Here is a 13,342-nt window from a genome sequence, read left to right as displayed (position 1 = left end):
GTGTGTTTTGTTTTGGGGGGGGGGGGGGTTCTGTCCTTGAATAGAAAGTGACCTAGAACCCTGTTGAACTTTGTTGAACATGTGCCTCATGTTCTGTTTGCTTATTTCAGAAGAGCCGAGGGCTTTACCAAGAACATCTAAAGGCAGAGATTAAAGTGACCCTCAAGACTGTCAATAACTGGATTGACATTTATTGCCTCCCTGTGAGGCATAAAAGGCAGTGATATCAAGCACTCTGTGCTTTTTGTAAACACAAATTTATAGAGGATTGCTTGCACTTCTGGTTGAACTTAACTGCTCTATATATCTGTATCTTGGGCAAGCGTTTCTAGAGAACTATAGTTAACTGAAGCATGCCCGGACAAGTTAGGGTTGTATTTGGTTACAGATCAGAGCAGTGAGTTTAGAAGTATTTAGCAAGAATATTTGTTCTAAACTTGTAACACCCTACTGAGTGCAAACCAGTGCACTAAAACTAATTGTATCACCTTAGACACTGCATAGCAATGCATTAAAACCACTCAGAGCAACAAAACAACTCCTATTTCTTTAAAAATCTAGCTTGGTCTGTCTTAAAGTCTGTAGTCTTTAGAGATGTCTTGAACTTGAAATGAATAGTGTGTTTTTTTCATTCACAACACTTTGTTTGTAAGACGTTTCTCAATTCCAGGAATTTGTGTGTGAGAGTCCAAGAGTGTGGTGTTCTTCACTGAAGTACTTTTTTGAAGAACTGTATCTTATTGTAGAGGCTGTGAGAATCTGTCTTGAGAGCTCTCGGCGGTTCCAGCTTTCCATTCAAGAAGATCACCAGAGCTTCTTGTTTTGGGAGCAGTTCTGTGCGTGTGGTCGGAACAGAGTGGATTAGAATGCGGAAACGCATGATTAACCTACAATGAATCCCGGTGGCGTAGGCCGAACTTGTGTTCATTTTCTGTTTGTTCTTTTGGTTTCTCCCTCTCTAATAACACACGCCACAGATAATCACAGCAAAATACAGTGCATCATTTATCTGATACCATTTGTCATCTCATTTGCTTATGTGTCTTTTCTCTTGCCAAACATCCCTGCGGTGATTATTATTTAATACATTCTGCCAATTTCACTTACAAGATGTTCCCTTGACACTAAATTTGGTATTTTACTAGCTAACTAGACTGACTAGAAATGTAATCCAGATTAATAAATTGGAATGGATTCATAGAAATAGCCTGGCTCTAAATACAGCTCACAATTATATACAGTGGGGTCCAAAAGCCTGAGACCACTGGAGAAAATGCTTCTATTTAGCATTTTTCTCATTTGATACAAATTATGTTATTAGTGAAAATGTGAATTAGAAAAATTAACATGAATTTCAGAATGTGTTAGTATTTGGTTACATCTGGAGAAAGGTTTTTGAACTCCATGCTTTTCACTGTGGTCTTAGACCTTTACACCCCTCTGTGTGTGTATATAAGCGTCGACAGCCGGGAGTTATCCAGTCAGCTCAGAAGTGTGAAGGAAGCGATCCCGCCGTTGGGGGTGCTCTGACCTGTTAACTCAGCTGCCATGATAATCCTTATTCTTTTGGAAGGAGCGGTCTGCCCCCACAATGCTTAGTTCAACCTCTCAGCCATTTCAAGGCTAATTAACTTGAGGAAAAAAACAGCGATCGATCCAAAAATCAGGCTAATCTATAGTATGGATGTGATTAATCCCTGCAGGCTTTTCTATAATTAGATGTTGTGCTGTTGATATAATGCAAGTTCTAAGTGAAGATAAACACTGGGTTAGGCGCCTATCACAAAGCACTTTTATGTCCTATATACAGTATCTGAGAAATCAGGTAACGATGACAGTAATGCTGGATGTATGTTATGCCAAGCACAGTATTAATCTCATCCTGTTTATCGGAGCAGGAATTTCTGCTTTCTGCTTCTTGTTTACCTGTAGAGAAAAGTTCAAATGACTCAACCTGAAAACACAAATCACTTTACGACTGTTCACCATGTTCAAAATAAGTCACCTGAGTTATCAAAAATAAAATGTTGGGCTGTTGTGAGTGATGTGCGTAAAAAAGAACTGCGATGATATCAAATGGTAATACAGTGGTAATGTCCATGCATGTGTATACACTACTGTTCAAAAGTTATGGGTCAGTTATTAATATTTTATACAGCAAGGATGCATTAAATTGATCAAAAGTAACAGTGAAGACATTACAAAAGATTTGTTTCAAATTATTATTGTTCTTTTCAACTTCCTTTAAAAAATGTATCACGGTTTCCACAAAAATATTAAGAGAAACAACTTTTGTAACATTGATCCTAATGAAAAATGTTTCATAAGCACCAAATCAGCATTTTAGAATTATTTCTGAAGGATCATGTAACACTGAAGGCTTGCGTAATGATGCTGAAAATTCAGCTTTGCCATCACAGGAAGAAATTAAATTTTAAAATATATTAAAACAGAAAATGTTATTTTAAATTGGAGTATTATTTCACAATATAAGCGATTTTACTGTATTTTTGATCAAATAAACGCAGGCTTATTTCAGAGGCTTCTTTCAAAAGCTTTTAAATGGTAGAGTATTTCTAAACACAATGATGTTCCTTTAATACATGTCCAAAAAAACATGGTAGCAAGTCTAAAAACCCATGGTAATTTTCCTCTCTCTGTTTTTCAGAGGTGCCTCAGAGCTGTATCGTGTCCCCATCATGGAGTACAAGACTCTTGGTACTGGGCCTGGTTGGCACAGGATGACTCATGTTCCCCAGGGGCTGCCGCTGTCTCGGGTTTCACCCACTCAGGGTCCAGATCGACCCTCCCCGAGCCAGCAGATGTTCCAGTACGCCCAAGCTGCCATCTCACGTAGCACTTCTTTTGATAAGAAGTACCAGGATGGTTCCAGGTAGGAGATATGTGCTTGTCATTCCAAACGCATATGCTGCTCTTTCATACTTATACAGTATATACCTGTAATTTCACTTGTGTATCATACTGTGATCCAACTCTCATGATTATGTAAGGAGAAACTATAGGGAAGCGATTCTCATGGAGGCATGAGACAAAGTTGATTGGTTTGGTTTGTGTAATTGATCCCATCATCCCTGTTACAGCATGTGGGTCTTCCTTACCCAGGATTTAGCTGTTCATTTGTGTATGTGGCACGTGCAATGCATTGATTTCTTTAAAAAAAGATGTCAATATCGTCCCTAGGCCTTTTCTGTTCTAGTCTGTGTCTCTGATGATATTCAGAATAGATAATACCCAGATTTTCTATAATGCTGATTGATCTGAAAATCGGTTTTATATGGACAGCTAAAGCAAAAATGCCTAAAGTCAGATAAAAGGACAAAAAAATTTCTGACTCATATTACCAAATGAAAATTTATTAAATTGTCATATTATCTCTGTAAATAGAGGACTGCCTTTGGAAATGTTCAGGTCACATTTCACTTCAAAACAAAATTAAATGTGATGTATTCTTTGACATACCCCCTTCCCATTCTCCTTAATGCAGAAAAATCTAATTCTGATTGCTATAGTAATATATGAATCCAGTTTTTTAAAAAATCAGATTTACAATTCTGCTTCACAAATGTGATTTTATATGAAATGATGTAAAATGTAAATAATGTGTGTATAGGGAGAGAGAGATTTTTTTTTGTTGTGATGTGACATTTTTGGCACATTCACCCAAAAACATTTACCCTAAATATGTTTGAATGGAGTTCAAATGTTAAGCCTAAATGAGATGAAAATACAGTATTTTCAGTATAATCTCAGTATTAAGTTATTCTGTATTTGGTCGCCACTGTGAATGTGTCAGGACAGGTAACAAAAAGTAACACCTGGTTTTTATCGGGCTCAGCAACAGGAACTTTAAGAAACACTGATTCATAACGGTAATCTTTGATTATCCAGACACATCTCTGCTGACATATCCGCTGGGAAAGCCCAAAAGCGAGCACATAGAGGCTATTAAGGATGATACATGCCACCCTGTGGATTAGAGGAAGGAAAAAAGTACAGAATGATTATGTCTTAGTCTGGTGTGGCATTGATTCGTGCTTTCGTATTTCTCAGGAGACGCCTTTCAGGTTGAGCTAATTGGGAACTTGATTTTCTGGTGCTGTAGAGTTGGGATCCCTTTATAATGTGCGTCTTCTTGTGCAGTTGAGCGACTGTGTGTTGCATGCTTGTGTCTTCACCTTGTCTGAAATGCACACACCTTTGTGGCCTCTTCACCCAGGCTGTCATCTCGTCCTCTGCTGGGATCCGTGTTGCACATGGACTATCATTCCTTCTTGGAGTATGTTTCTCTTTTTCCCCCCCTGGAATGCGCAGACGTTCCCAGCCCTGGAAACACGGGGTCCTGCTATGAATAGAATCTGCTCCACCACTTTTTTTTTGACAGTGTTTCCTCCCTCCGGCCCAGAATATGAATGAGTCTTGCTGTAGCGCTCTCATTGCTTTTGCCACCAGAGTTTTGATTAATGAGCTTCGCCCTGTGTTTGCTCATTGCAGGGTGTTGCAGGACTTCGAGATGGTTCAGAGTCCGTCTGGAAATCCCGGCCAGCACTACTGCAGTTCTCCCAGTAACCAATCAACCTCCAGTGACCCTGGTCCCTGCGGCACATGGACCCAGAAAGCCAGTTATGATGGGTAATGAGATTCTGTTTGAAGCAGCCTTGTAACTCAGAAACCAAAGAGCCCAGAGCCCAGCAGGTTTAGAGATTATCGCAGGAGTCTAATCATATGAGATTTGGTGCAAACAGAATTAGGTAGAAGATGAAGTCAAGTGAAGTGATATTGGAGTGTAATTCTATGTCCTCTTTTCTGTCATGTCCACTATGAACTAATATTTCATGACCAGCTATGTGAACATCAGCTGTCCATCCTCCCCGCCCAACCAATGCTAGGATCAGTTATCATCATATCACATTTTCAGTCCATATGAAATGCTTTTATCAGGCTTATACAATATGCTTGAATAGTAAAACTGAAACACCACTAATGAATAATGCCTGTGGACCTTTGCACTCTGTTTGTCCAATAGATCACAATCACCTGCCCTTCACGACCAACCAGAAGAAAAAGAAGGAGATGGGCACAGAGATAGGGAGCACAAGCTGGAGAGGACACAATCTGCCGGTACGGAAGCCCTGTTTTTCTCAAACTCCAATGCAGATTCAACTAGATTGGTTTCAAATGAATTATAGAATTGATTTACCAATTTAATTGATTGAATTTACCAAGCTGCATTAAATAACTGTTTTTTTATATAAATAATTTGGTTAAAATTAACCAGATTTAAATGTACAGCGATGATTTCCAGGTTCGCCTTGTGTTCCTGAAGCCAAATGGCACATCCCATCCACCAAGATCCTGAACCGAGGTCTACAGAGACAGGGGGCGAAAGAATCACCTGGTAAATTCCCTCGGGTAAGTGATCAATCAAATGAACTATAAAACTGTCCATTCCTCTGAATTAATTGGACTAATAATTTTTTAATAGCACTGGGACTTGTATTACTCTGCTTGTCTACATTCCTTCCAAACAGCGATTTCCTAGTTTGCATATTAACGTTGGTTATTGGAGTGTGGATATCTTTAAGATACAGTAAATGTCTTGCACTGTACAGCAACAGGAACATACGCTAAGTGAATGCATGTGTCGGTGCAAGTGTTTGTGTGTTTATATGTGGCTGATGGGTGCAGTGACCTCATTAGTCAGGAACGTGTAGTTGGCAGCACTGCAAATGCACCACATTTCTCCATGTGGTTGGGTGGTTGTGGAGGGGAGGTCGCTGGTTTGGAGAAAAGGGGGTGTTGACATCTATGGCAGATGGCACATAGTGTCCCATCCAGTCATGCAATCCCTGTGGGAATTGACGTAAGAAACTGGACGCCAGTTACAGGACACCACACTGTACATTCTCTCTTGTGCATCAGGTTAAGTACAAATCCACCTGATTTATCAAGCGCGAAAAGGTCATCCTACCCTTGCTGCTCGCAGCCGATGCTGATGCTAAGGGCAAGAAGTAAATTCGTGGGTCATGTTTATCTCATATTACTTCTGCAAAGCCCTACATTCCTCCATTGCATGATTCACAGAACTGACAGCGTTTTGCAGTAGTGTATTGACCACATTGTCTTTAGCCAGAGGGGACATTTGGAAATAGTGCACCATAGTAGATCTTCCAAAGCAAACCATGCATTAAAGTTTAAAAATCATCCACTTTCAATTCATTTGAAAGGGCTTAAATTTAGACGATGCAATTTAACAGAATAATCAATTATTCATTTTCCATGAGATTGGTTACATTAGGTGGTAATGGTGCAACGCTGGTTCTTTTATCTGTTGCTGTTATTGCTCTACTAAATGCACTTCACCGCTCCAGGGGTCTTCCTTCATCCATTTTTGTTGGGCTGTATTTTCATAGAGTAGTAAACAAATGTCATATTTCGATAAATTGTTTGCCTGCCTCGTATTCAGTGCTCATGTAGTTCAGGACATAAAAACAGAAAAAAAGCAGAATAAAAAACTAAATAGAAAACAATAAAAAAAAATAAAAATTTGAATTAATGTAAAAAAAATGTAGGATTTACTTTAAAACAATCTTCACTCGCTAGTAATCTTTTTTTTTAATTTTTAACTTGGAAATATTTTAAAAGTGTTTTTCTGTTTGTACTGTATTTTTGATAAATGCAGCCTTGGTTAATAAATGCAAGTTAATAAATTAATAATTGCAGCCTTGGTGAGCATAAGAGACTTCTTATAAAGAAACATTAAAAATCTTACCAGCCCCAGACTTTTAAACTAATATAACACTTGGTCATCTTCCATAATCTTCCAGACTGTTGAGAAGAGCTGCCACAGTCATTGCTCCAGCCACTCCAGTAACAACACCCTCTCCAGCAATGCTTCTAGCGGCAGTGACGAGAAACATTTTGGTTCTGGAGACCCAATGGATCCAGAGTCCCTGGGCCTCACCTACATAAAGGGGGCGTCCACTGACAGTGGCATAGATACAGCACCCTGCATGCTCCCTCCACCTCCTGCCCTGCCCCTGACTGGGGTGGGACCCTCACGGATGGTGATGAGGGATGGGAGGGTTGAGACGGGACTCCCGTGGCCTCTGGAATACCATGAGGATGGCGAGACAGATGAAGGAAGGGCAAAGATGTTCCTGTCTCAAGGATATGTTGCTGCTACACCCACCGGGCACACCACGGATGGCAGCACTGGAGATCTGAGTGAGATCTCTTCACTTTCGAGGTGAGCTGAGAAGGAGAGTGGAAAATTATTATAGATTTTTGAACATTTTTTAAGGTTTGGATCATGCTTGATTACTTATCAACAACTGCTTAGTTCTTTAATATTTTGCTTTCATTTTCTGCAGCTGCGCACATTTAGTAGGATGTCCACAATTACACTGGCCTTCTGTAAGAATGTTAACTTGGAAGTAACATTAAGAGCCAAATATTAAACAAATATCAACAAAATTTAGTTGACTGAATTAAAAACAATGAAAGCATAAGATCTTTTCATTCTATTCTGGCATATAATGCTTTCAAAGAAGCGAACAGCATGTCTTGTTCTTGTGGATCAACTTGACAAACTTAGGTCAGTTATACAATAAAAAGGTGCTTCTGCATTCAGCTTTGTTTTTACGGGTCTGAACACAGACAGACACAGATGGAGAGCTTGCTAACGATCTGAGTTTGCAGAGATGAGGTGATTTGACACAAACAGCCAAACATCATCTCATCAGCCCTGCAGCGATTTCCACCATTTTTTTTTTTATCTTCTCAAGTTGGACTCTTGGACTGTTCTATGGAGTTGGTTTAATAACATAACAGAAGCATGTTGTTGTGCAGTGTTGTTATTGTTAACTATTCAAAGTCATTTTCTTTAATTGAAATCTAAAATAAAATAGAAATGTTAGATGAATGAATGAATGTATAAAAATGAATAAAATGACAAAAACATACTAAAATTACTAAAACTAATTTTAAAATGAATATATTAAAAGAAAAGCTATAGTACTATAATAGTTTATAAATAATACTAAAATAATACTGGCTGTGCAGGAGGCAAAATGGAAACAGCTGTACTGTTTATTGCTGTTTCAGCAGTCAATTTTATTTTTCCCATGTTCATGCCTTGACAAGAATGCTCTTAAAACCTGATAATTAATGGTTTTTACTAAGGCAGACAACATTATTACATGATAAATCAGTTATTTAATTAGTTGTTGGTTTCATTTTGGTCCCTTTCCCCCCCGCCCCAGTGGTTCTCATCATTCTGGAAGCCCCTCTGAACGCTGTTCGAAGAACTCCAGCTCCATTGACCCCTCTAAAATCTACATTATCTCTCCTACGGACACCACTCCAATGGGAGGGCGGGAGAAGCACTCGCTTAGCTGCCAGTCACATGCCGAGAAATATTTGACTGGCTGGAAGAAAGGAGAAAATGACCACTTACTGGAGGAGCAAGGGCAAGCAAGAGACTTTAGGTAAGTAGCACTTAATGTTTCATGTATCTTATGTAACATTGGAGCTAGTGAAGTATTCATAGTGTGATTAAATCACTTCAATTATGTTGCTTTTTTTGTTTAACGAATGCATTGACCGGGTAACACTGCATAGCAATGACATTCGGAAAACCTTTTAGGTCAGTAACACATCTCTTGCTAGCAGCATCTAAGAGATGATCGATGTCAACAGACATATTATATAACCTCCATCGAACAGAATCCAGACAGAATCTACTTGACACCTGCCACTTCACATTATCAGACGGAAGGCCTGGTAAATGTTTCTCTGATGATTAAAGCAGAGACTTGATTTGATTGACAAGCTCACCAGGGGATGCTGACGTTTTCCTGACGCAGATCATATTTGATGGAAATTCATATTTCCCTTGTGTCGGGTTTAAAAACAAAAGGGACACTGAATTGATTCAAAGCTCTTTGTAATCATTTTTTCCCTCTTTGTTGCCACCTCAGTCGGTCAGAGGCTTTGTTGTCTTTACTCCTTAAGACACTGTTGAGGAAATCAAGGTATTTGGATCATTACCTGGCCCTGAATTGTTCACTGTGTTGTTCCTTCCCTCTTGTCCTGTAAAAATGGCACTATCTTCTCCCTTAAAGGGACAGTTCACGCACAAATAATTCTGATATAATTTACTCATCCTTATGTAATTGGAAAAAAAGTAGCCTATGCAATTTTATTTCAGTTACGTGATAGTTTCATGTGAAGAACAGGCAATTTAAGTCATTATTCACTGATTATCTTCCCCTTTAGTGAGCTGCAACTGGAGATTTAGTCAGCAAGCTGAACAAATAATTCAGACCTGTTTGGTGAACTACATCAAGTAATTCATTGAAAAGATCTGACTCAGTTATTCATGAATCAGACATTGTTACTCTGCTGAGGAGAGTGTCAGTATATTAAAATATTAAATTTTGGTATGTTCCTCACTAGTGTTCATTTTGTCAGCAGTTTTTAATTTAGTCTTAGTCTTTTAAATTAGTCTTAGTCCTGTGTCAAATGTACTTTTTAGTTCTCATATTTAGTCAACCTTGGCCTGTTTTTGTTTAGTCAAAATTTAGTCGACTAAATGTCTAAGCATTTTAGTCTAGTTTTAGTCAGTGAAAACTTGGTCACATTTTTGTCATGCTGTATAATGGCTAAACTGATAAAAAAATTAGTAGTAGTAGAGGCACTTACCGCAGTCCACAATTATATTTTGTCTCCTTTTTTCGATGAAAATAATAGATTTTTGTATAGTTTTTATTGTTTTTAAGATACATTTTAGTCTCGTCTTTTATCATCAACAATATTGCATGTTGATATAGTCACAGTTATCGTTTATTGACCTTATTGTCATCTCATCATCATCTCATTTTAGTCACGGGAATAAAGCTTGTCAACGGACATTTTCCATCACAGTTTTCATTAACGTAATTAACACTATTCCTCACATAAAGCTTTTGTATGGCATCGAAAGACTTAAAGAGACAAGAAATGGTGTGTGAGAACATTTTTATGATCCTGTCTTAGTGCTTTCTGTCATTTTGAAACTTGACACTTCTAGTCCTCATTCAGTTTTGTTATATTAAAAAGGGCCTGGCCTGTATATTGTTTAAAAATTCACTAGGAATTCATAATATGGTTTTGAAACAACAAAAGTGTAATTAAACTATGACAAATTTTTGGGTGAACTGTTCCTTTTAGCTCCCATGAGTCAGTGATTTGTTTTGATTTGTTCCCTGATGAGTCAAGTCATGACTGTGTGAAGGCTGTTCCTTACTCAGTGGCCCTTAAACCTGTGTTTCGTCACAACTGTACAAGCTGCATCCTTGTAGTCCTTGGAATGTTTTGACTGTAGCACCTTTACAAAGAGAAACCTAAATCTACAGCAACCCATACAAAGGAGGCACAATTCACTTTAGATTGATACTACAGCAAAACCTGCTGCTAATGTCTCTCTTCTTGTCTAACTTGTTTCATTTTCTTTCGCCCTTCCTCTCCCTCTTTGTCTCCATGTGTCTTTCTCAGGGGGCTCTATTTGAGAGACCCATCCCAGGTGGTTAACAGTGCTGGTGAGAAGCTCCAGACGCTCTCTAAGGAGGCCTTCCTCAGGATGCTTCTACCCGACAGTCCCCCGGGGCAGGCAGGTCCTGGCAAGGTGAGTGTAGAGCTGAGCCCTGGAGGATGAGTAATTCAGTGAGCAAGTGCTGCAGTAGTTAGGACATGTCATAAAGCAACACTGAAAAACAAAGGAATTATACATTTTAAACATGTTTTGCACTAAACACATTATTCACTGATGTGTTACAATGCCAAGCAAATCAACTAACCAGTCAGCAGCCTGGGTAACAACCATTTGGTTGACTAATGGAAGTGTCTAGAGGAAATGAGGTCACAACAATCAGTCATTTTCCTCACTTGATCTGCTCACAGCAATGTGGATTATAAAGCTGCATATGCCCACACACTCTACTTGTGTGTTAGTCTCACTGTAAGATTTAATTTACTTCATTTGCATAGCACTTTTCACAATGCATATTGTTCCAAAGCAGCTTTACAAAGAATAATGCCTCACAAACCCCCCAGTGAGAATGCCAAAGGCATAGTGCATACGTTCACAAGTGTTAATTTGAAACAAAATCCAAATTTTGAAATTCTTAGGCAACACTCTACTATAATTAACATTAGTTAATGCATTGGGTATCATGAACTAACAACAAACAACTATTTTATACATAATGTATACAGCTTTAATTTATTTATTTATTGCATTTTGTTCATTATTATGAATAAGCATTTCCAACTGTTGGAAAAGTTATTATTATTATTATTATTATTAATGGTATTTTTCCCGTTAACTTACAATAATAAAAATATTTTTTAAATTATGATAATAATGATAATTAATAATCAAAATAATGATAACATCAACAACAACAGCAATAACAATAACAACGATAATTACGTTATTATTAAGAACAACATATTTCCAGTTAACTTAAATTATGATGATAATAATAATGATAATGATAATAATAAAACTAACTTAGTTGACTTAATATTAATTATACTAATAATGTTGATGATAATAATAATAATAATAATTGTTAATAGAAATATTTTCAAGTGATATTAGATGAAATTTACTGATAATATGAGGATATTATTATTGTTTTATACCATTATTATTATTATTGTTGTTGTGACATTTAATAAAATAGGAATTCATATTTCATTGTTGCATGCAGTCTCACTCTGCACAAACATTAATTCTACAGTGTAGTATTAATTCTTCTCTAATTCCTGTAGGCTATTATAAGCAGCCCATCTCTGAGGTCTGCTGCTCCTCTGTCACGTTCATGTCTCTAATTGTCTGTTTGAGCCCCCCCCCCACCGCCCGTAGACCCCCCGTGAGGACCGTGTCCATCGTGCCTGCATTATTGATGAGAGCGCCATCACTCTAATAGGTCTGACTCACAGCCCCACAGTCACTCACTCTGACTGCTGATTGGTCCCCAGCTGAGTCTCATGTTCCCTTAGCTCACCCTCCTCCTGCTCTGCACCCCCCACCTCTCTCCCACAATTAAATTAAGTGATATGTGCTTTATTGCCATGGCTGTTTTATTAACAATATTGCAGAGCCTTTCAGATAATCATATTCTGATGAATAATATCTTCGCTTCCCCCTCTCCCACTCAATCTCTCTCTCTCTCTCTCTCTCTCTCTCTCTCTACTTTCTCTTTGTCTTCCTGTTACCCGTTTTCTTCCATTTCTATCCCATTCGTCTCTCTCCTTCTCCTCTATCTCTGCTTTTTGTGTTATTTCAGATACCACTTGTCGGTCAGTCTCCACGCCGCTCCCTGTACCGGACGCTCTCAGACGAGAGCTTGTGCAGCAGCCACCGGAGGGCGCTGTCTTTAGCGAGCTCTCGGAGCTCCATGCTGGACCAGGCCGTGCCCAACGACATCCTGTTCAGCAGCGCCCTGCCCTACCACAGCACCCTACCACCTCGCATGTGTCTTAACCATGCTGCCAGTCAGCTCAAAAGTGAGTGTTCGCAGATGTCGTTACCATCTCAGTGATGCTAACATTGTTTTAAAGATCACACGGTTCTGGCCACAATATGCTGTCCACTTCATCCCAGAATGCATCACAGTACCAGCTGTACATATAATGTAAACACTCGGATTGCCAGCATTAAGACATGCTTGATGATAATGGAATAAATGAGCTTTTTTTGGCTCATAACAGATTTTTCCATCTCCTCGGAAAGCTCACCAAATTCCTTCCTGTTACGGTAATTTTATCCTCTGCAGACTTTAATGTTGTACTTAGTAATGAAGCAAGTAATGATACTATAAATCTGCTGCTAATGCTTGAGAGACTTAGTGCTAATCATACTATTATACGTCTACTGAAATATGATAGTAGGATGAAGAGTGTGCTGTAATAGGAAAATCATTATAATAGCATGATTTTTGTGTAACTGTGCTGGACTGGTCACTGAAAGCAGAACGTGTTCAAGCGTTAAACAGCTGGAGCATGACGTAGTTGAACAGAAGGCGTGTTCAAGGGAAGTTTAACGTATATGTACACAATTGCTAACGTAAGATGTGTTTCCATCGAAGCGAAAAAAATGAAATATTACAAAGATGATTGTGAATAGAGCAATGTTTCCCATGTGTTTAAGAGAAATCATTTCTAGCGGCAAAAGATACTTTATGTCAGTGTTTGTTGAGACAATGTCGAAATTTTTTTAATGGCTTTTTTTGGAAAATGCTTCCATTGATCTTATTACAAAAGAATTGTATATATA

The 13,342-nt window shown here is 38.4% G+C and overlaps 1 protein-coding gene across 2 annotated transcripts in view; it reads left to right on the top strand.

Annotated features, from left to right (window-relative positions):
* The window catches only part of LOC107691278 (signal-induced proliferation-associated 1-like protein 2), a 36,922-nt gene that overhangs the window by 14,087 nt on the left and 9,493 nt on the right, over positions 1-13,342 (top strand). Inside the window, exons 9-17 of one of the 2 annotated variants that reach the window (XM_016489795.1) lie at positions 2,669-2,893; positions 4,513-4,650; positions 5,045-5,139; positions 5,324-5,430; positions 6,846-7,267; positions 8,283-8,507; positions 9,000-9,053; positions 10,555-10,684; positions 12,354-12,573. In XM_016489795.1, the coding sequence (XP_016345281.1) occupies positions 2,669-2,893; positions 4,513-4,650; positions 5,045-5,139; positions 5,324-5,430; positions 6,846-7,267; positions 8,283-8,507; positions 9,000-9,053; positions 10,555-10,684; positions 12,354-12,573 (1,616 nt within the window). The remainder of the gene's footprint in view (positions 1-2,668; positions 2,894-4,512; positions 4,651-5,044; positions 5,140-5,323; positions 5,431-6,845; positions 7,268-8,282; positions 8,508-8,999; positions 9,054-10,554; positions 10,685-12,353; positions 12,574-13,342) is intronic. The other variant, XM_016489796.1, reaches the window with a different exon arrangement.

This window comes from Sinocyclocheilus anshuiensis, unplaced genomic scaffold, assembly GCF_001515605.1.
Source record: "Sinocyclocheilus anshuiensis isolate Anshui unplaced genomic scaffold, SAMN03320099.WGS_v1.1 scaffold1154, whole genome shotgun sequence".
Lineage (NCBI taxonomy): Eukaryota > Metazoa > Chordata > Actinopteri > Cypriniformes > Cyprinidae > Sinocyclocheilus > Sinocyclocheilus anshuiensis.
Note: the sequence above shows the minus strand (reverse complement) of the source record. Positions and strands in the feature narration are given on the sequence as shown.